This window comes from Rhinatrema bivittatum, chromosome 2, assembly GCF_901001135.1.
Source record: "Rhinatrema bivittatum chromosome 2, aRhiBiv1.1, whole genome shotgun sequence".
NCBI classification, from domain to species: domain Eukaryota; kingdom Metazoa; phylum Chordata; class Amphibia; order Gymnophiona; family Rhinatrematidae; genus Rhinatrema; species Rhinatrema bivittatum.
The window spans coordinates 158,767,716-158,790,260 of NC_042616.1; the positions used below are offsets into that span (position 1 = coordinate 158,767,716).

Below are 22,545 nucleotides of genomic sequence, written 5' to 3' on the forward strand. Positions count from 1 at the left end.
AACCTCCAGGGCCCAAGGTGAACAGAGGGAAAACATAGCCTCTTTCTTTTGCTCACCCTATGGATCCTCTCTAGCACCAAGAACACACTGCATCCTTGAGTGGGGCTGTTCCAAAATCCAAACTATAGCAAAAGTTTTCAACACAAGTAGCTGGCACTCAGTCTTCCAAATAATCCAGGTCCACTTTTGGTCTCAGTCCCTCAAGGTGGCAGGCAGGCTCCTAGTGGGGGCACAGAGGTCTCCTCTGACCTGAGCTGGATTTTTTAGTCAGAAAGTGCAAACTGAACTCCTTACTCCTTTGCCTAGGCAGGAATGGTGACAAAAATCCCCCCCCCCCCCAAACAAAATGGAACAAAAATCCTCTTTGCGAACAGCAACCTTCTTTTTTTGGGAAGAGAATGCTATCCCTTCATGTGCTGTTGGAGGAGGAGTCTCTAGATCCTCTTTTTCCTGCCCTCCTTCAAGCCGGGGTAAAAATCCACTCAAAGACAGGAACAGGAAACCCTTCACAAATAAACTTCTCCGACACCTGAGCCAAACCCGTCAGGTACTGAACCAGCGATCTGCCTTTGCACCTCTCCCTTGTATCAGGCTGTGGCCTGAAGTAGGGGAGTCGCTCCCACTCTTCCAAACTCAACCAAAAAAAGAGCAATCCCTACTACACCCCCTCCTGCAGTCACGCAGGTGGGAGACCCCATCCTCAGAAGTGCTGATTCGTAATGGTCTGCTCTCCTCCTCACTTCCTGCTCAAAGCCCGAGGTAGGAACCTTCGAGTGCAGACCTAGAGGGCCTCTACACATTTTCCCACTCCATAAACCTGCCTGTCCTTTCATTTCAGGAAACCCCATACTGGGCAGATCTTCTGTTCAGTGTCCATTTTCCCTGGGCTGCATTAAAAGTCAACAAAAATGAGAAGGCGATACCTGTTTGTTTGACTAATTTAATACATTTGTTGGCTAGCTTTCAGAACCAAATGAGCAGGTGGCTGTAACGCAAATGCATTTTATTAACATTTATTGGGGACATCCTCCTCTCATCCCGCCATCTCCTTTGTCGTCGTCACTGTGGGGCCAAATCTCCCCACTCACTTTTCTTCCCTCTTTATGTCTCTCTGTTTTCCATTTTCAGTTACCTGTGGTCTGGCTTTTGCCACTCACTTTTTCACCTTCCTTGCAGGCATTCACGCCCTACTTCCCTCCCACCACGAGGGCCTCTGCTTCTTTTTTTTTTCTTCTTTTGCCAGCCACATGCAATCCTTTCCTCTCTCTCCCCACCCCCTCAATTGTTATGTGGGGACATTGCTGGAGCTGGATCTGGGCTTCTCTGCTAGGAGAGGAGAAAGTGGATGACACAGTGATCCTCCAGGTCTCCTCACTTATTTTATTTATTTATTTATTTAAGGTTTTTTTATACCGGCATTCATGAACTCGTTCACATCATGTCGGTTTACAGAAAACAGGGGTGCGAAGAATACAACCAAAAAACATAATAAAACGTGATGAAAAGAAGCAGTTACAATTAACAAGGGCTAATGAACTGGGATTGTAAGAAATAAAGAGAGATAGAGAGGGTTAATTATATACAAATAGGTACTTCCCACTCCCCTCTCGCTTCTTTTTACACTCAGCCAAAATACTGCTGAAATGTATCATTTGTTCCTCCGTATCACCAAAATGCATCCCTTCCTTTCTGAATGCACCACCAAAACCCTTACCCACACTTTCACCATCTTCTGCTCCTCACAGGTCTCCCACTGAACCATCTCTTTCCCCTGCAATCCATTCAAAATTAAGCTGCCAGGACTTACCTTCCACTAATATCACTATCCCCAGAACTCCTCTTGTCAAGTCACTACCTTAGCTCCCTGTCCGGTTCTGGATACAGTTCAAGCTTCTGTTCCCTGCATTCATTCTGCAGCTCCTCATTACCTCTCCTCCCTTATCTGTACCTACACACCTCCTCTTGAACTCTGCTCCTCAGGCAGGCCTCTCTTTTCCACACCCTTCTCCTCTATTGCCATCTCCAGGCTTTCTACCTTGCTGCTCCGTACACCTGCAATAGACTTCCTGAGTCAGCGTGTCATGCTACCTCTCTGGCCTTATTTCAATTCAGCCTAAAACCCTACCTTCTTGAGGCTGCCTTTAAATCTTAACTCCTGGTTTTCCTGATTGTACCCTTCTTGGTTTTAATCAGGGTCCCTGATCTCCTGCAATGCTGCATCTGCCCCCCCACAAAATGTGCAGATCCCTGTGGAATTGCCACAGGAGTCCAGGGAGCTGCGTCCTATCTGCTCAGGATGCTGCTGCCACTGTCATACCTCTTCTTGGTCCGGCACCGATGCTGCCTTCCTAGTGCAACGCCAAAGACCGCTTCCTGGTCTGACTCCAGTATGCGTTTTGATCATGGGGCAGGAGGAGAACAGCAACACATCGGGCCACGTGCTCCTCCTCTGCTGGCCAGGCTTGACCACTGCTTTCCACCATGGGGACTGTTCAGTGTCCCGCGGGTGACAGCAGCAATCAAGTCTGTCCGGCAGAGGAGGAGAAGCAGACAACTGAATGTACTGCTGCTCTCCTCCCCTTCCAGTGTCCAGCACTGGGGGGGAAGGGGGGGGGGGAATAAGGGAGACTTAAAGTGGCTGGGGGAGGGTTATGAAATAGGCTGGGGGGGGGGTGAAAGGGGAAAGGAAAGAGGAGATGGGGGTTGTAGCAAACAGGATAGGGTTATGATAGGTTGGGTGGCTTACGGGAAAAAGGCTCGTGGGGAGGTGTGTGACAAGGGACTGGGGGATGGAGGATGTGCGCTAGGAGTACTGGGGAATCAAGGTTTGAGTGCAAGTGGAACTGGGGAAGGATGGATGCATGGGGCCTGTGTGTGCATGGCAATAAAAGAATTGGGGGTGGAGAGAGGGTATTGAGTATTGATTGGGGTTTGGGATGTGAGGGGGAGCAGGGCTAGAGTCAAGGGAGGGACACTTCCCTCTCCTCTCTCTGGATCTATATTTTATATTCTGCTTTTCAGACACTTCAAAGTGGATTACATTCAGGGACTATGGCTATTTCCCTGTCCCCAGAGGGCTAAACAATCCAAGTTTGCACCTGAGGCAATGGTGACCAGGACTGGCAGTGGGTACTGAATCCTGGCTCGTAGCCTGCTGCTCTAACCACTAGGTACTGGGTACCGGATCCTGCTGCTCTAACCAGTAGGTACTGGGTACCGGGTCCTGCTGCTCTAACCAGTAGGTACTGGGTACCGGATCCTGCTGCTCTAACCACTAGGTACTGGGTACCGGATCCTGCTGCTCTAACCAGTAGGTACTGGGTACCGGGTCCTGCTGCTCTAATCACTTGGTACTGGGTACCGGATCCTGCTGCTCTAACCACTAGGTACTGGGTACCGGATCCTGCTGCTCTAACCAGTAGGTACTGGGTACCGGGTCCTGCTGCTCTAACCAGTAGGTACTGGGTACCGGATCCTGCTGCTCTAACCACTAGGTACTGGGTACCGGATCCTGCTGCTCTAACCACTAGGTACTGGGTACCGGATCCTGCTGCTCTAACCAGTAGGTACTGGGTACCGGGTCCTGCTGCTCTAACCAGTAGGTACTGGGTACCGGGTCCTGCTGCTCTAATCACTAGGTACTGGGTACCGGATCCTGCTGCTCTAACCAGTAGGTACTGGGTACCGGGTCCTGCTGCTCTAACCAGTAGGTACTGGGTACCGGGTCCTGCTGCTCTAATCACTAGGTACTGGGTACCGGATCCTGCTGCTCTAACCAGTAGGTACTGGGTACCGGGTCCTTCTGCTCTAATCACTAGGTACTGGGTACCGGATCCTGCTGCTCTAACCAGTAGGTACTGGGTACCGGGTCCTGCTGCTCTAACCAGTAGGTACTGGGTACCGGATCCTGCTGCTCTAACCACTAGGTACTGGGTACCGGATCCTGCTGCTCTAACCAGTAGGTACTGGGTACCGGATCCTGCTGCTCTAACCACTAGGTACTGGGTACCGGGTCCTGCTGCTCTAACCAGTAGGTACTGGGTACCGGATCCTGCTGCTCTAACCAGTAGGTACTGGGTACCGGATCCTGCTGCTCTAACCAGTAGGTACTGGGTACCGGATCCTGCTGCTCTAACCACTAGGTACTGGGTACCGGGTCCTGCTGCTCTAACCACTAGGTACTGGGTACTGGATCCTGCTGCTCTAACCAGTAGGTACTGGGTACCGGATCCTGCTGCTCTAACCAGTAGGTACTGGGTACCGGGTCCTGCTGCTCTAATCACTAGGTACTGGGTACTGGATCCTGCTGCTCTAACCACTAGGTACTGGGTACCGGATCCTGCTGCTCTAACCACTAGGTACTGGGTACCGGATCCTGCTGCTCTAACCAGTAGGTACTGGGTACCGGGTCCTGCTGCTCTAATCACTAGGTACTGGGTACCGGATCCTGCTGCTCTAACCAGTAGGTACTGGGTACCGGGTCCTGCTGCTCTAATCACTAGGTACTGGGTACCGGATCCTGCTGCTCTAACCAGTAGGTACTGGGTACCGGGTCCTGCTGCTCTAACCACTAGGTACTGGGTACCGGATCCTGCTGCTCTAACCAGTAGGTACTGGGTACCGGATCCTGCTGCTCTAACCACTAGGTACTGGGTACCGGATCCTGCTGCTCTAACCACTAGGTTTCTTCTCTCTCCACCCCCCTCCCCAACCACCTCAGCCCCAATCTTTCCTCCTTCCTTTCCCATCCTCATCCCCAATCATTCCTCTTCTATCCTCATCCCCACTCCTCCCCATTCCTGATCCCTATTCCTTCCCTTTATCCTGTTTCCCCATCCTATATCCCTCTGCCTCTCCTGAGATCTTCTTCATTTTTCCCTTCCCTGACAGTCCCTCTCTCCCCATTTCAATCCTTCCCCAGCACAATCACTCTCTCTTTTCCTCTAATAAAGAACCAAATTAATTAGCTGGACACAGACCAGTCAGAAAATGACTTTTTATAAATGAAAAAAAAAAATACTATTTAAATTGAAAATATATGCAAACTTATGCAAGTTTGCCACAATTGCCACATAATTTTGAAAAATCTGCCAGAGAATTTGCTAACTCTTGTTGCAGAATCTTGAAAAATCTGCTGCAGGAGACCGGATGTTCTGGTTTTAATCATTTTCCTTTATAAATTAAACTCCTTGTCTCTGATTTGTCCTCCCTTGAATAGATTCAAATCTTAATGGAGCAAGGACTCTCTTTTGTGTGTATTTGTACAATGCTGCGTATGTCTCGTACAAATCATTCATAGTAGTAGTAATCAAGTCCAAAGTTTCTATATTTTAAGACGTCCAAAATGCAATTTCTTACTTGCATCACAAAGCATGATCACAATTCTAGCCTTGGAAAACTTCACTGAATTAAAATTTCTTTCAAAATTCATCTCACTGGATGCTAAGAAACACATCAGAGCTATTACTTCTTCTGCTTAAGAGAACCAATCAGCAAAAGGGAGGTGGGAGACGCAGCAGTGCTCTCACACAGCTGTGCTTCCTCCTGGTCCCTGCTCCAGTGGCTGCTGTGATCCCTGCTGTCCTGGAGCGGAAGGACAGCAGTGCTGGCAGAGAGGAAGGGAGCGCCATGCTCCTGGATTTGCCTGCCAGCTAGTGCAGCTGCTGCTTCTCCTGCCTGGTGGTGGGTGCTGCAAGGGAACCACTTCTGTCCCTTCTTTTGCCAGCAGTCCTGAGTGGGAGCTGGCTTTGCCACTGCTCCCACTGGCCTGGGTTGGTTTTTTTTTTTGGCCTGTGTAAGTGGAACTGCTGTGGTTTGCACTGACTTAAAGATGGCCATGTGTTAAGCAAACACTCAAGATAAGTTCATAGACTCATCTCTCATTCTTTCACCCACCGCTTAACATTTGCTGTATGGTTTTTATATTTTCTGTAGTCACCAGAAAGCTTTTTGGGATATGTTTGTATGAAAGAAGGTATATAAAGTTGTCATGTATTGCAAGGCTAAGATGTGTAAAAGTGCCTGACAGTGTATTCATGTCTCTTCCTACCATTTGTGTGCCATCTTCAGGTGCTCCTAAGGGAAGCTGAAAAGAGTCTCTTTTGCCTTCTTCCAGTAAGGACTACTGCTTTACTTTGGGCAATAAAAATGTTAACTGGCTCCAGCAGAGAAGTTACCACATTTCACACCAGTGCTGACCATGGCAGCACAAAGAAAACGGCTCAGGACATTGACAGTACAAAATGTTTAATTTACATACAACAGTAATGACACATCAAGGCAATGAAATACACATACAAGTCTAAGCATTTATTACGCATTCAAATTGTCTTGAATCATGGAAGTCTTATCCAGCTTGGAGAGCTGAAGACTTAGAAACTGATTTAAGAAACATTCTGAGATCAAACTACAACATGGATATGGGGAGTGGCCATGGAAAAGGCTGAAACTGCAAGGTAATAGATGAACTGTACATTCATAGCTCCCTCTTGAAAGCGGCCAGTAGGCATGATAGACGTTCATGAGCCCAGTCCAAGGAGAACAACATAATGGAGATGGGGGTTCAAATGCACAGACTGGAGAACAGCAGGCTTTAGAGTACGCTGCAACCGTCAATATACACCAATGCCAAGCTGAAACGGTTGGAAAACAGACTACTTCGGGAACGCCGTTCACTCGTGAAACATATGAATTGACATTTTAATACTGTGGCACAAAGCTTTGAGTTGGGAAAAATCAAATAGGGGATTGGGGGAGTCATTTTCAAAGATGGGAACGTCCGCAGGCACATGTACCTGCAGGCTTTCCGCGCACTTTCAAGGTGAAAGAACATTTTGAAAATTTTCACACACACAAACTCCCCCATCCAAAGTTTCACTTGCTCGTGTCATGATGTAAACTGTGCGTGTAGATTTACGTGCATACGATTTAAAGTCAAACGTATGTGCATAAATCCAACTCGGCCTCACAAAAACACCTCTTTCTTGCATGAACAAAATACATGCATAATATTTTCACAATCTCAGGCCGATGCAATACAGTGCACTCAGCTGAGCGCACTGGTTAACCCGTGGCTGGATGTGCATTTTGGATGCGCATCCACATCCCCTTATGCTATAAGGGGATTAGCGTGTCCAAAATGTGCAAAGCTAATAGCACTCACCACATGCAAATGCATGTTCATGACGCCATTAGCTCTTCTCCCCCCCGATGCACACATTTTTACCCTCTAAAATGAACGCCTGCCCAGAGCAGACGTTAATTTCTGAGCAGCCCAAAAAGTGTACAGAAAAGCAGAAAATACTGCTTTTCTGTACTTCCTCCGACTCGATATCATGGGGATATTAAGTTGGAGTAACAAAAAGGAAAAGAACCTTTAAAAACAAAAAAAAAAAAAAGTGTGCTGTGGTCAGGTTAGGAAAAGGGGTGCTCAATTGATGAGCATCCGTCTTCCTAACCTGCTAACAGCCACCTCTCCTGGGCGCCTCTTGCCAGGGAGGTGCTAGGGGTGCGCAATTTCCCCTAGCACCTCCTTTTTAATATTTAAATTGGGTGCTCTTGGGAGGTCAATCTGCGCACATTAGGACAGTGGGCGCTCAATCATGAGCGTCCGTTTTCTCCGCGCCAATATTGCATCGGCCTGAAAGACTGGAAACTTGTTTAACAAGCCCTTTACACGCATAAAACTGTGCCTTGTGTTTGTAAATGGCTTGGAATATTCAGTCCTTTATGATGAAGAGCACAGCAATGATGTGTGGAATAGATTAGGCATGGCTGAGCTCTTTACCATTAATGAATAAATGTAGACAATTTTGGAATTGGTGGCTTTAGCTAGCTAACATCTTGCACAGTTAAAAGGCGTCTACGTTTCATTAATTTTCTTGCAAAAATCTCAAGAAAGGTCTGAAAACAACATGCATTTCCTGGAAGTGGGACATCCTAGATGCCTCATTTCTTTGTTTCAATTTAAAATATCTGAGTTTTGTTTGCACTAGGACAGCAGCAGCAGCAGCAGCAGCAGCAGCAATCTCACTGCCATAATTATCATCAAAGTGCTAAAACTGAACAGAGAGACTTCTGTGTGTTAAAAATATAAACCACCACCATAGTGCACAGTGCAACCCGGTGCAGTAAGTAGTTGTAAACAAAACTGTCTAGCACATGAACAGACGGAACCAAAGATCCACACGATATGGCAGCTGCTCCTAGGACACGCATATTTGTAAACTTCTTTGGCACAACAAAGCATAGTTCCCGCATGCTTAACACACAAATAACTTCATCCATCCTGTTCTTTCTGCATCCAGTGGGGTTTTGATTCCATATCAGGAAAGAAAGTTTCTTAGAATACTGGAAAATACAGATTTTTGTTTTAAATTACGTCTTAACGAAGAATTCAGACAACTGATTAAAACTGGAAAAATAATTGCATTGCATGCAACAAAATATGACCTGGTAGAAGATTTATCATTTCCCTTTTGTATTGCTAATTTTTAATCACTCTCTTAAAAAGTTAGAAGTATAAATACGTTAATTAACGGTGCATGACTTAAAACTGTCTGACTTGTTTTAAGTACTATTACACAGTCAAAGCAACAAAGAAATTCATCTGTCATAGGAGAAAACCCAGTACAATGAGATCACTGTTTTATCTTATGCACGTCTGGGATTCTTTACTGGTGGGAGTGAAGTACATCCCTATGCCTGATTGTTTTTATCCAAATTCAGAATATTACAAATATATTTTTTTTCTGCATATTATTAGACTATTAAGAATTCATTTTCTCCAAAGAACCATGATAAATCACATAATGCACATTGGAATGAAATGTTAAAACGAAGATTGATAAAGATTTAAAAAAAAAAAAAAAAAAAAAAAAAGTCCCTGTGATATTTCATCTTTGAATAAATTAAGGAAAAGGTCCTTGAAAGAACAGAATGAACCAAGCTCCTCAAACCGTCACTGTGGAGAAAGTGCAGCAAAATGAAGCAGCAAAAGGCAGAAACACCTCTCGCTTCAATTTTCAAGCCAAAATTCTTCACAGCGGTCCAAATGATGGAATGTGACTGAATGCACACAAACACACGAAGCTCTTCCTTGCTGCCGTGCGCTTCGGCTCACGAGGGAGTTAGGCCTGGGCTGGTCATCTCTGTGGTAGGGCTGGCAAGGCATTCACTTGATTTCAGGCTGGTTAGAGATTTGTAACTCGCAACAGATGTTAGAGAGCCGCAAAGGCCAAGCAGAGAAGGGGTGTCTTCTTTTCCTGTCCAAAGAAGAGCATATGATTAAAGAACGTGGCGGACCGGGGTACAATTCCAGAAGCTTAGGCACAAATTGGGCGTGCAATATTGTCATAGCCATGTGTACTTGGGTGGATTTTCAGCTACCTAAAAATAAGCTTGGAAATTCATAATGGGCAGAAATTTGGCTGCAATTTTTACAAAAAATAAAAGGTAGTTTTGGGGGCACACATTACATTTTCCAAAGGCGTTCATGTAAACGGCATGCCATTTATGTGCATCCATTCCCATCCTACTTTGCAACAGGTAAAGTTACAGTGCATATTTAGCCACCTAAGCTGATTTTCAAATTCATTTTATGGACGTATCTTTTGTTTTAAAATCAAGTTGTTTTGTGCATGCTTGAAATGTTATGCGTAACTTTGAAGTTGGGAGCACTACAGAAAATAATACTCCATTCCTGATTAAAGCTCTAGTAGCCATATTACATCCCACAAAACAAAACAAAAAACAATCAGGATTCCTTTTCTGGCTGTGATAGTTAATTGAATCAATAGAAGAATTGTGCGAAGATGATGCTGTGTATAAGTTTTTGAGATTACACAGGTGTGGAGAAGTTGACAACACAAGGCAAAATTAAGGGCCTTTATCCAACAAAAACGCATGAAAATAAATGCCCTGCAGAGAGGGACTTATTGCAATGAGAAACTAAAATTTGCTTATGGTGTACTTGAAAACCCCCCCCATTCTGAACAGTTAATCACAACAAAATGGTATTTCTAGGACTGAAAGAGCCGTCTTCCAGCTGGCCAGGCTGCTTGGTGCACAGTGGAAATTTCTATTTGGAGGACGCTTCTTAATTCATCCTTTGGGGAAAAATGGCAAGCAAATCAACAAATGCAGTACAAACCAACAATAAGAGCATCTAAAGAGGCACTAGGATACAACCAGATACCCACAGTGGGGTTTTTTTCCTTTTCATTTCCTTGTAGTTTTATTTCTCATGTTCTGTGCCATAACCGATGCAGGAACACGGGCTGCAGACAAAGCTGTTTGTGTGAGCATAACTTTTCTTTCATCCATTCTCTATTTCTAAACGTAGATAGGCGCTAATGCCTAAAAGGGAGGACACTACCCGGGGATTAAATTGCCAACCAAAAATTGCTGGGCAACAAAGGCAAAAAGCCTGTGGATCCTCGAATAACAGTTACCTGATTTCATTACTGCTGGAAAAACGTGTCTAACATCACGAAACAAAATTCGACTCCAACATGCTTTTGCTTTTCTCTATTTATGGTGACAGATACCAGGGGCGGCTCCAGGCAATCTGCTGCCTGAGGCAAGGGATGAGCTGGCACCTCCCCCCCCCACTCAAGGCAAGGTACAGGTCAAATGATCAAGAGCAGCAAGGGGGGTGTCTGATGTCTGTGGAAGGGGGAAAGCAGGAGTCAGAGTTCCCAGAGGAGGGGCAGATAGCCTGTCAGGTTTCTAAGAAGCTGGCAACCCTGCCACACTCCCAGGAGCTCTAAGACCCGCCTCCCTCCTTTTCCCCTGCAGATGGATGAATGGTGGGGGTCTTTGTGAGGTACACACTCTCTCCAGCTTGGTGCAAGGGCGTTAGACCCCCTAAGGGAACTTTGCAGCCTTGTTCCCAAGCCCCTCTACCCTCATCCCACACAATCAAACATCACCTACTAATTAAAACTAATAAGGATTTTAAAAATTCCTACTTTCTGTATGCACACATACACACGCCCTCTACCTCACTCACAAATGCTCTTTCCCTTTTTTCTTTTGGCTGCTGTTGGGTCCTCCTCTTCAACTTCTGCTGCCAGCAGGTTGGGCTCCGCTGTTGGTGCAAGGCCTACTCTCCTCCTCCTGCTGCTGGTGGTTTTGCTTCTGCCAGCGGAGTGTGGGGCCTCCTCCTTTTGTGGTCACGGGTGGGGGGTGGGAACCCTGCCAATGTTTACCTAAACATATAATCTGGTGGCAAGGTGAGGCAGCGCCCGGGGTTTTGGAGGGCACGTTTTGCCGCTCCAAAATTTTCACTCTGCCTCATTATAGAACCATCCCTGACAGACACTTCCTCTGTTTTCGGTGATAAGAACGTGGGATTCCTGAGATGACACATTAGTTCAGGTTTGACCTTCTCTCTGTTAAGAGGCAAGAGGGAAAATGGTGACAGTGGAAGTAATACACTCAGACCTGTTGGGGAAGGGAGATTAATTACCTCAGCAGAGCTTAGCTTTGAGGCAGCCTCACAAGTTGCACTCAAGGGTCCAAGTCTTAAAAAAAAAAAAAAATTCCCTCCATGAAAAGGAGAGGAACTTCCATCTCACTGGGGTATTTAGTATTTATTTGCTTTTGTTGATTGCCTACCTGCCAAAGCTCTAGGTGATTTACATATTAAATGTACATAATCTTGATAATGGTAATTGTTCAGGAAAATCAAAATTGACAATTTTAGAAAAATTATTGTGTTTTTGCCAGGTGTTCTGATCTAGATTTATAATACAATAAACCAAAATATACAGGCTATTAATGTGTCGAGAATTTGTTTTGGAGCCAGCAGCTTCTTCCCTTTCAGTTTCTGTTTCTAGTGAAATCAGAACCAACTCGGGCTGGAATTAGGGTGCCAGAACCTTCACTCACAGCTACAAGGGCTTTTGGCCATCCTGGAGCCAGCTCTCTGCCTGAAAGCAATGCGCTGGGATTCCCTCCAGATCCTGCCACAGGTGTGCCTTTAAGCCTGCCCCGGCCAGAGGAGTACAAAATGATGCTCAGGGATTGAAAGCTGGGGCTCCTGAATTTACACCACAATGCAAGCCATCAGGCTGGTGCTGCCCTCAAGGATTTTAGTAGGGAATTATTATTATTTATTTAAACATGATCTGAAAGACTAATATAATTATTTCTCTCGACCACCCCCCCCCCCCCTTTGTTTCCTTCCTCCCAAGATAACTGGCCAGGTGACATATGTTCCTCCTTGTTGGCTGAGGACTGGAAGGTAAGCCTTCAGCATGACTAAAACATTCGGGCCCTGCAGCGACAAACTGATCGCCTCTCCCCCTCAGCACATCACTTCTAGGACATGCCCACATTCCTCCAGCGCAGACGTGCAGACGCTGAAACACAGCAAACTACTATGTAACTGAGCCACTGGAACAATCCCCTAATGCTTTCTTTAAAGAGAAAAAATTAATTTTAAAACAATTCCTTCTCCTTCTATGTGAATGGCAAGGATATTTTTGCCACAGAACATCCTGCATTTTGATGTATTGCCCTGTTTCCTCCTCTTAACTGAACTTCACCCATCCGAAAATTAGTACAATACTACGACAAACAGATTACTTTATCAGGTACTTGCTCGTCAGCGGCAGATTACATTTCAAAACCCAGAAAAAGCAATATACAGACAGAATTGCTCATTCAGTGCAAATTCAGAACTGGCCACAGGATGGCGCTTGTTGCAAGAACATTGAAAGGATTAGCAGGGTTCTACAAAAGTCAGGTTTCTAAAGGATTTGGGACAGGACTAGCCTCAGGATGCAGCAAGCCAGGTATTTACCAGGGGTGCTGTGATTCAAAGTAAGCCTCCGCACCACTGGCAACACCCATTGAGCTAGGCCAGATCTGCCTCCAGCCATGCGCTCGGCTGGCAAGAAGAATGGCACTCGAGTGCATTATCCTCCTCTTCCGTGTGAGACTGGACCTGTGCAGCTGAGGAAGCTGATGAGCTATTAAGCACATTACTCCTGCTAGACCAGTGGTTCTCAACCTTTTTTCCAATGTGACACACCTGATAGCCAACGCACACGTGACACATTGCACATTACAATAAATAAAAAATAAAGGCCCAGAATTATTTTTATTGTTAAGAATGACACAAGGGAAAGATAAGTACTCTGTCTGAACAGAAATTGCATAAATAGTGAATCTCCCATACCAAAACAGCACCAACTTCCAGCATTCAAACAGTAACCACCTTACCTAAGGCAATACTGAAAATATTACACCAGGCTTTAAAACACCAATACACCTCCTGTTAGGAAAACGGGACAAGACAGGCTGCTATAGAGCCCTACACAGAAACTACACACTAGCAAAATACCTCACCCCAGCTCACATAACAAAGAATAAAGAGCCCATAAAGCTTAACTAGAAATATGCAGAAAAACACTGAACTGGAAACCGCAACAAGCCAGACTGTATGCAGTGTAAAAAAAGAAAAAAGAGAAACCACCACTCCTCATAAATCAAATCAAGAAATATAAAATCAATAGCAATAAAACCATACTAATGAAAAGAACAGATTATTTCAAAACAGCTAATGAATTAAATATCCCATAATTAAAAACTAAAAAAATATCCAGACAATAAAATATTTAAAAACAGCAGACATAAAGACCAAATAAATAAAAATGAGATAAAAATGCTCTCTTAGCAAACGAACAGGTGGATCCAAAACTTCTACCAGCAGATGGAGATGGAGCAAAGCGGACATCACAGTATATAAACCCCTGCAGTGACATCAGCCTGCCAGTATTCTCCGTCTTTAGTAGATGGTGGACGAGCATCTCCCTACTGGGTATTGTTTAAAAAAAAAAATTCAAAGGAGAAAAGAAGAAGGAGATTTATTTGGCCCACTCTCCTGTAGTGATACCTTTGGTCCATCCCTCAGATGAGAATTCCTGAGGTGATATCTTTGGATCCCTCCCTCAGATGAGTGCCTTAGTCTGGTAGCTGGTTTTTCAGGCAGTGTGGACTTAGCTGTTTAAAAAAAAAAAAAAAAAAAAAGGAAGCCAAGCACGGCTGTGAAGGTCCTTCCCCTCTGCCCCTGCAGTTGTAGACCGACCTTGTGCTCAGCTGGGACGGGCTGAGCTCAGGTAAAAAATAATTTAAAAAAAAGAATGGAAGGGGAGTTAGAGTAGAGTTCCTCTCCACCCCCCAGTCTCCGTGCTTGGTATGTCGATCCGACATTCGTTCCCATTTCCGGGGTAGCTTAGGGGACGTGGGTAGCTTGGCGGGTTGAGCAGCCTTTTGGCTAGGCCCCGCTCTCAAGCTAGTCTTGTTCACCGTGTGGTAGACCACGGTGGCGTTTTTCCTGCACGTAAGGCTGCCATCTTCAGTTGTGTCGGTTTGTGCTTGTGCGCCTGGCTATGCGTGCAGATTGTATGCCTAGTTGGGTGCATAGGAGCGCACACATGCACGCACTTATTTACGCGCACTATCTGAAGCATCCTGGTGGGAGCTCAGTTTTGTGCACTTATCGAGGCACAGTGTTATGCGCCTAATTTCTGGGCACCTAGTTTTTGCAGCACAGACACAGCTGGGCGCACTCTCATCAGATGCCTGTTAGGGCGAATTGACAGACTGATGGCGCCCATAGCAAAAAAGCCTAAGTGCCTTACCCTTTGTGCTGTTTGTCATATTCAGGCATCCCAGCCTGGCGTTCCCTCTAATTTGTGTCAGCGCTGTTTGGAGGCTCAGGGAGAATTGCCTCCGTCTGATTTTACTAAGCCCGGTTCTTCCCAGTCTGATGCAGGAAAAGATCTGCCAGAGATGTCACCTGATTTTTGGGTTCCTCTAACTGGTTTGCCAGTGAGGGAAGGTAATTATGTCAGCGCAGGTCCAGGCACAGTCCTCGCGCCTCTGGCCAATCATGACAGGTCAGGATCACAGGCTGTGGATTCCCGCATGCCTGGTGCTGCGGGTGAGTGTCTGAGTACGTCCTGACCTGCTGAGGGTCACACTGATAGGGACCCAGATGGCACGGATGATGAAACCAATCCTTACTCCCTGGAGGATGGGGAAATTCCTCTGGGATTGGAGCCATATGGAACTATGTTGCATTTCTTTCATAGAGATGAGTTACCAGCTCTGATTTCCCAGACACTGAAGATGCTGGAAGTACTGGGGGCTGAATCCATGTCTGAGTCAAAGAAAGATCCCATTTTGATTTTTTGCATAAAACCTCATGCTCTTTGCTTGGCAGTGAGAAAAGGGGAATTGGATTCAGACAGCAACTAACAAGGGCTCCGACTTTTACAGTTTGAGGAACAAATAAACATGGGGGTAACTGGCTTATGTGGTGCTTACTCCCCTTAATCACTAAGCCTCATACTTTTGATGCAACTCCAACATTGCTCTCTGCTTTCACAGCAACGGGTAAAGGAAATTGGATTCAAACAGCAAAGGGCCCTGACTTTTATGGTCTGGGAAACTGATAAGAATGGGGATAACCTGCACAGTGCAGCAGATACTGCATAAGCTTGCTGGGCAGACTGGGTGGATTATTTGGTCCTTTTCTCTGTTATTTCTGTATTTCTAATGTCGCGCTCCTTCAGCATGACAGGTCATACTAGGGGGATCAAATGTATTCGACCTTACAGAGAATTGGTTTTCCAGAGGGCTCAATCTTTGGGTAGGTCTCAGTCCTTTCGTCCCAGGCAGCCCCGATGGGGTGCAGGTAGTGGAGCCCTCGAACCTCCCAATGAAGGTGTGCTAACCCACCCCCAGGAACAAGAGATAGGGGGTCGCCTCTCTCTTTTTTACTGCAGGTGGGTGGAGATCACGTCAGATCAGTGGGTTCTGGAGGCGATAAGAGATGGATGTGAACTGGAGTTTCACAGTGTTCTTCGGAAGATTTTCATGGTGTCTCTCCGCAGAAGAGACAGGAAGTGGAGTGTACATTGTTGAGACTCCTCAGCCTGCGAGCTGTGGTTCCAGTACCCACAGCTCAAGAAAATACAGGCTGATATTCAAAGTTATTTCATTGAGCCCAAGAAGGAAGGCTCTTTTTGTCCCACCCTAGATCTCAAGGAGGTCAATCATCGTTGCAGGTGATTCGTTTTTTTTCATGGAAACCTTGCACTCAGTGAAAATGACAGTACAGTCGGGGTAGCTTCTGATTTCTCTGGACTTGTCAGAGGCATATCTGTTGCGTCCGTCGCTGCTCGACGCCCTCACTCCACCCTCTTTACCTCTGTGGCGACTCCCTCCGGGTCTGATGGACGATTAGCTGCCGCGGCGTCTTCTTGCCGTCTCCTTCCCGCGTCCCCAGACCGGCACGACACTGCGGATCCCCCATGTTCCTGATGACGTAGGGCGTGCGCTCCGATTGATGTACCAGCAAGGGCGTGAACCTCGTGGGCGTCCCCTGAGATGACGTCATCCGCTTCCAATATACAAGGTCTCAGTATTTGCTAACGAATCGCGTTAGCAAGGGGGATTGCTTTGGCTTTACTCCCAAGCTACTCTGCCTCCTCGGACTTACCAGGGGTACCCGCTCCTCGGGGGCCTCGCTTTCTTTTCTTTATTTCAGATTGCTGATAGGAACCGGTACTCGCTCCTCGAGGGCCCATGTTCCTGAACATTCTGAAGATTCTCTACTGCCTGGAAGCTATCGCAGATAAGACATTTGTGAGTTACCATCGCTCTCTCAGAGCTTTCCCTGGAACCAGGTACTCGCTCCTCGAGGGCCTAACCCTTTCCAGCTACTAAGCTTCCTAAAGACCTTATGTGAGTTTTGTCATCTAGTTCTGGCGATGAACACAGCATACCCTATCTACTCACTATCTATAGTTTCTCTACAGCTCAGCAACCCTGGGATCGCTGTTCCAGTACCTGAAGGTCTTCAGGCCTGCTGGGCATATCAGCTCACTACTGCCACCTCTGGTGGTTCTACTATTCTGTCTAATAAAAGAATTATCTGTGTCTGTCTCCGTACCCAAGCCTAGCCAGTGGTCCCTCTCAGGATATCCTCCTGGGGGCGCAGTCATCTGCCATCGGCCCAAGGATCCACCTATCTACATTCTTCTACCGCTGAGTGCCTCTCCAAGTACTCCGCTGGTAACAGATTGCTACTCTTTCTCCATCAGGAGTCTTCAGCAACAGATTCATAACAGATTGCTACTCCGCAGTCTAAACCCTAACAGATTGTTTACTACTCCCTCTACAGGAGCTGAGCATATCAGATTGCTAACTCCTCCCTTCCGCAGGAGCCAATTCATAACAATACCTTCATATTTCCATCCAGTTAGAGCATCAACGATTTCTGCATTTCGCAGTTTTGGGGCGGCATTTTCATTTTTGAGTGCTGCCTTTTGGTTTGGCCACCGCGCCCAGAATTTTTTCCAAGGTTATGGTGGTGGTGGCAGCAGAGTTGAGAAAGGATGGGATTCTGGTGCACTCCTATTTAAACAATTGGCTGATTTGGGCCAAGAGTCTGGAAGAGAGTCTTCGGGTCTCGCGCAAGGTGATTTTCTCATTGCAGGAGCTAGGTTGGGTAGTGAATCTGGCCAAGAGTAATCAGCCATCACAGTCACTAGAGTATCTCTGTGATTGGTACGACATGAAGCAGGGTAGGGTGTTCCTGCCGGAAGGTCGTATTCAGAAGCTGATGAAGCAGGGATGGTGATGACCATAGAGGTTGTGCCATGGGCGAGGGTGCATGTGTGCCGCCTTCAGCGCACTCTGCTGTCTCGTTGGAGTTCAGGACTATTCAATAACACCCGAAAAAGAGACCACATCACCCCCATACTTAAGGACCTCCATTGGTTACCCATCTCCTTCCGTATACAGTATAAAACCCTTACCATCCTTCACAATCTGCTCTACAAAACCAACCCCTGGCTCAAGGACTCGCCTCACTTCTGTATTACCAACCGTCCAACCAGATCCTCCCTCGCAGGTACCCTACATACTCCCTCCCTTAAAATTGCTCATCTCACCTCCACGAGAGAAAGGGCCTTTACCATAGCGGGCCCTACACTCTGGAACTCCCTTCCCACCTTTCTCCGCCTTGAACCCTGCCTGGCCATCTTCAAAAAAGGTATCAAAACTTGGCTTTTCAGAAAGGCCTATCCTGAAACCAACCAAACCTAGACGCACCCACCCAGTCCCCCTCTCCTAGTCTCCTCCCCCCTCCCCCCTGCCCGCCCTTCCCCTATCCTAAGGCAATATTTTATTGCCATCCCCCCACCGCCCTATCATTTTATCATACTGCAATATTACAAAATTGTTCAGTTAAACTGAGGTAAACAATCTTATTTTAGTTGCAATTATTGTAAATAGATCTTTCTGTAAATAAGTTCCTTCTATTTTGACGGTTGTTTTTTATTCTCTATTTCACGCTACCTATTTTTTCCCTCTCTTCTCCTGTCTCCCTTACCCCCCTCCTCTTTCTGGCCTGCTCCCATCCCCTGCTCCCTGTTCATTGTAATTCCTCCTTTATTTGAGTTAATTGTAAACCGGCGTGATGTGCCATACGAACGTCGGTATATTAAAAGTTGTTAAATAAATAAATAAATAAATAAATTTGGCTCATTGTCAGGAGCTGACAGCGCAAAGGCACTGGAGTACAAAAGAGTGTCTGCTGCATCAATCAGCTGGAAGCCTGTGCCATCCAGTTGGCATGCTTACAATACGGTGATTGATATCGGGGTTGAGTGGTCTGGATAATGTCTGACAATGCAATGAAAGTGGCTTACATTAATCGGCAGGGAGGAACCAAAAGCCAGCAAGTGTCGCAGGAAATATCCCAACTTATAGAATGAGTGGAAGTGCATCTTCAGTAGATCTCAGCCTTGCACACTGCAGGAAAAGACAATGTAAGAGCCGACTTACTTAGAGTCTGGATCCAGGAGAATGGGAATTGTCAAACAAGGCATTCCAGCTCATAATGGATCACTGGGGCCTTCCATTTCTGGATCTGTTGGTGACTTCTCTCAATGCGAAGGTTCCTCGCTTCTTCAGTGGCTGGAGAGATCCAAAGTCCTTAGGTATCAATGCCCTCATGCAGGAGTGGCTGGAGGGCAAGCTACTGTATGCCTTCCCCCATAGCCCATGTTAGGAGGAATGATTCGGAGGACTGAGAGTCACACAGGGATGGTGCTTCTTTTGGCACCAGATTGGCCCAGAAGACCATGGTATGCAGATTTGCAAAGACTCCTATAGGCTCTCCCCTCCGGTTTCCAGCTCACAGGAATCTGCTATGACAGGGACCTGTTCTTCACAAAGATCCGACTCGATTTTGTCTTACAGTATGGCCTTTGAGAGGGCTCAGTTGCTGAAGCATGGATATTCTACTGCGGTGATTGCCACCTTGCTATAAGCAAGAAAGTTCTCCACTTCCTTAGCCTATGTGCGGGTTTGGCGAGTATTTGAGGCTTGGTGTGAAGATTGAGGATTCTTCCTGGAGGAAGAGGTCCTGGAGGAGGCCCTTTGAAGGGGGGTACTGTTGCATCCGTTGTTCGCAGATGGTTGCGACTGCTCTGCCTCACCTCTTTTTTGCCTCTCTCCACCTCCATGGGTAAGATGGCTGCCTCCGGTGCCAAGTGCCGAAATCCTCGGCGTCTCCAATTCAGCATGGGCATCCCCGTCCACCATGCTCCTTCCCGTGGCCTCCTAGGGCGCGTGCGCATGCTGCCTACGCTTATCTAAACGTCATGGCGGGAATCTCGGGGGCGTCCCCACCACATGATGTTCATACCTCCTTGTATTTAAGCCTCCGCTCTACTCAGAACGAACGAGTTAGCAAGGACTTTGGTTTAGCTACTCTGACCGCTTCTTACTCCTCACTACCCTCCGGGGTATCTCGCTCCTGAAGAAGCTCTGGGCACCCACTCCTCGGGGGCCTCTTGCTTCCAACTACCCTTCGGGGTTTCACCTCTAACTAGACAACCGCTCCTCAATGGTCTTTCTTCTCTTTTCAGGATTCTGCCCTTCCAGGTACTCGCTCCTCGAGGGCCTATCCAGCTCAGAGTATCCTGCACCACGGACCTCGGGTCCCACCATCACCATCCACCAGGGGAAGTCCTGTACTACTCTTCAGTGAGTACTTCTATGATCCAGCTCTCCAATTCTACCCACCAGGTTCGGCTTATCCCGCTCTGCGGAACACTACCAACCTTCAACATCTGGGTAAGATCTAGTCATCTGAGGCTGTCTGAACATATTGGCACCTTGTTAGACTTCTGTGCTATATCCTCCTGCACCTTTACCATCATTCTACAGCAGTACAATAAAGCTTTCCATCTCCAGTGTCTGCTCTCTGAGTCTAGCCTATCGCTGTGGTTCCCCACGGGGCCCCTCCCCGTGGGAGGAGTCATCACCACTGCGACTAAGAGTCCACACTATGCCTCAAAACCAACACCTAGACTAGTGTTATTACACCCCTTGTCTGAGCTCAGTGTTTTCCTGTTATCTGAGTGCTGAAATGGTTATCTGTTAATAATCAAGTTTTGTTAGTTTGTCCACAGTTGGCTTTTGCAGAGAATACTGGCAAGTTGATGTCAGTGCAGGAGTATATATACCATGATGTCAGCTTTGCTCTGTCTCCATCTGCTGGTAGAGGTGCATCACCTACTGGTTTTGGATCCACCTGTCCTTATTAAAGAAAAGGAAATTATCAGGTAAGCAGTAATTTCTCCTTTGCTCTCCATACATAGGAATGTTTGATATCCAGGTGCCTTGAGATTGTTTTGAATTAGCTTGCAATTTCCTCCTCTCTCTGTCACACTGGCTCTCAATCACACACATATACACATGCTCTCTCTCACTTACATAGTCTCTTAGTCACACATTTACACACATGCTGTCTGTCTCTATCACACTTACACAAACACAGGCTTTTAATCACACACTTACATACATGCTGTCTCTCATTCTCTCACTTACACACAGGTTCTCAGTCACACTCATTGCTATCTCTCAACTGCACAGGCTCTCAATCACACACACACACACACACACTCATGCTCTCTCTGTCTCTTAATTATTCACATAGGCTTTTAATCATACACATGCTCTCTCTTACACATACAGGCTCTCAATCACACACTTACATACATGCTGTCTCTCAAACACAAAGGATATTAATCACACACAGATACACACACAGGCTCCCAATCACACACACACAGACAGGCTCTCAATCATACACACACATGTTTTCTCTCACACACAGGCTTTCAATCACATAGTTACACACATGCTCTCTTCTCTCACACACACTCACCACACAAGGCTCTCAATCACACACATACAAGCTGTCAATCATACATTTACATACATGCTGCCTCAAACACACATGCCTGCTCGCTCACTCACTGTCTCTCTCCCTCCCCCACAGAAAAAAAACTGGTGGCCGCGGCAGCCTCTTCTTCCAACCTTCACGGCCTCGATAAAGGTGTCCCATTGGCCGTGGGGGCTGCCGTTGTTCTTCTGTTTGCTTCAGCCTGATGCTGCTTGCACTTGAAAATTACCATGGTCTCTTCTTCCTGCGCGAGAGGCAGCTACACACCACTTCCTCTTCCAGGCCGTGGGGACTGGAAGAAGAGACCATGCTGCTAGTGCCGCTGACTCCAGCTATCCTGCCATGTTCCTCCCGAGCTATCAGCATTTCAAGACCAGGGAGTAGAAGTCTGCATCTCGCTGGGGTAAAGGGAAGCAGCAGGACCAGTGGGGGACCGGGAAGTGTGGTGACACACCTGCATGTGCTTGGCGACACACTGGTGTGTTGCGACACACTGGTTGAGAACCGCTGTGGCTAGACAATGAAAGGCCCAAAGAAGAACTAGGTCTCTCATTACATCACTTGGTACCTGATGATATTTCTCTCCTTGCATAGTACTGAACAGTCGCTTAGTAGTGAGACTTCTATTGGTAATGCTGTTTTTCTCAGGGGCAGGCCATCCCTACCTGCAGGCAGAAAGAAAACCCCTGAAGCTTTCTAGCATGAAGCATTTTATTGGTTGGTCTAGGAATAATTATACCCTTATGATTTATGTGAAGAATGTACATAAGAAAGAATAGCATTAATTGTAAATATAAAAGGAAGAAACTGGCAGTGGGAGTGAGGGCGGAGATGGAGGAGGAGTTGGTGCAGCTAGGGGCAGAACTTGGTTACCACACACCCCCTCCGCCCCGGCAAACAAAAAGACATTCTGCTGCCCCTATTTATATTTGACATTTAGCGGTCGTGGGTAGGGATTGGAGACTTATGTGATGTGGGGTGATGGGCAGCAGGAAGAGGGAGATTGTAAATAGAGTAATGGAGGGAACAAGTAGACCCACATTGGGGGGGGGGGGGAGGGCGAGACTGGGTAGGACAATATAGTGTGGGAGGAGAGGGAGAGAGAACTTGGGATGGGGACGTGAAGCAGGAGAAAGAAAGATCCAGGTTAGGGGAGAATACCCAGGATTAGACAAAGGAGAGAGAATGGAGGGATGGGGAAGAAGGGGGGGGAGAGGAGGAGCAGGGTGAGAATGCCTGGAGGGAGAGAGGGACCAGGAGAGAGAATG

General features: G+C 46.7%; 1 protein-coding gene across 2 annotated transcripts in view; it reads right to left on the bottom strand.

Annotated features, from left to right (window-relative positions):
* Window positions 1–7,449: 7,449 nt before the first annotated feature.
* The window catches only part of RUNDC3B (RUN domain containing 3B), a 445,916-nt gene continuing 430,820 nt past the window's right edge, over window positions 7,450–22,545 (bottom strand). For both annotated transcript variants that reach the window (XM_029588802.1, XM_029588803.1), the window contains one exon: window positions 7,450–9,263. In XM_029588802.1, the coding sequence (XP_029444662.1) occupies window positions 9,118–9,263 (146 nt within the window). In that variant the 3' untranslated portion in view covers window positions 7,450–9,117. The remainder of the gene's footprint in view (window positions 9,264–22,545) is intronic.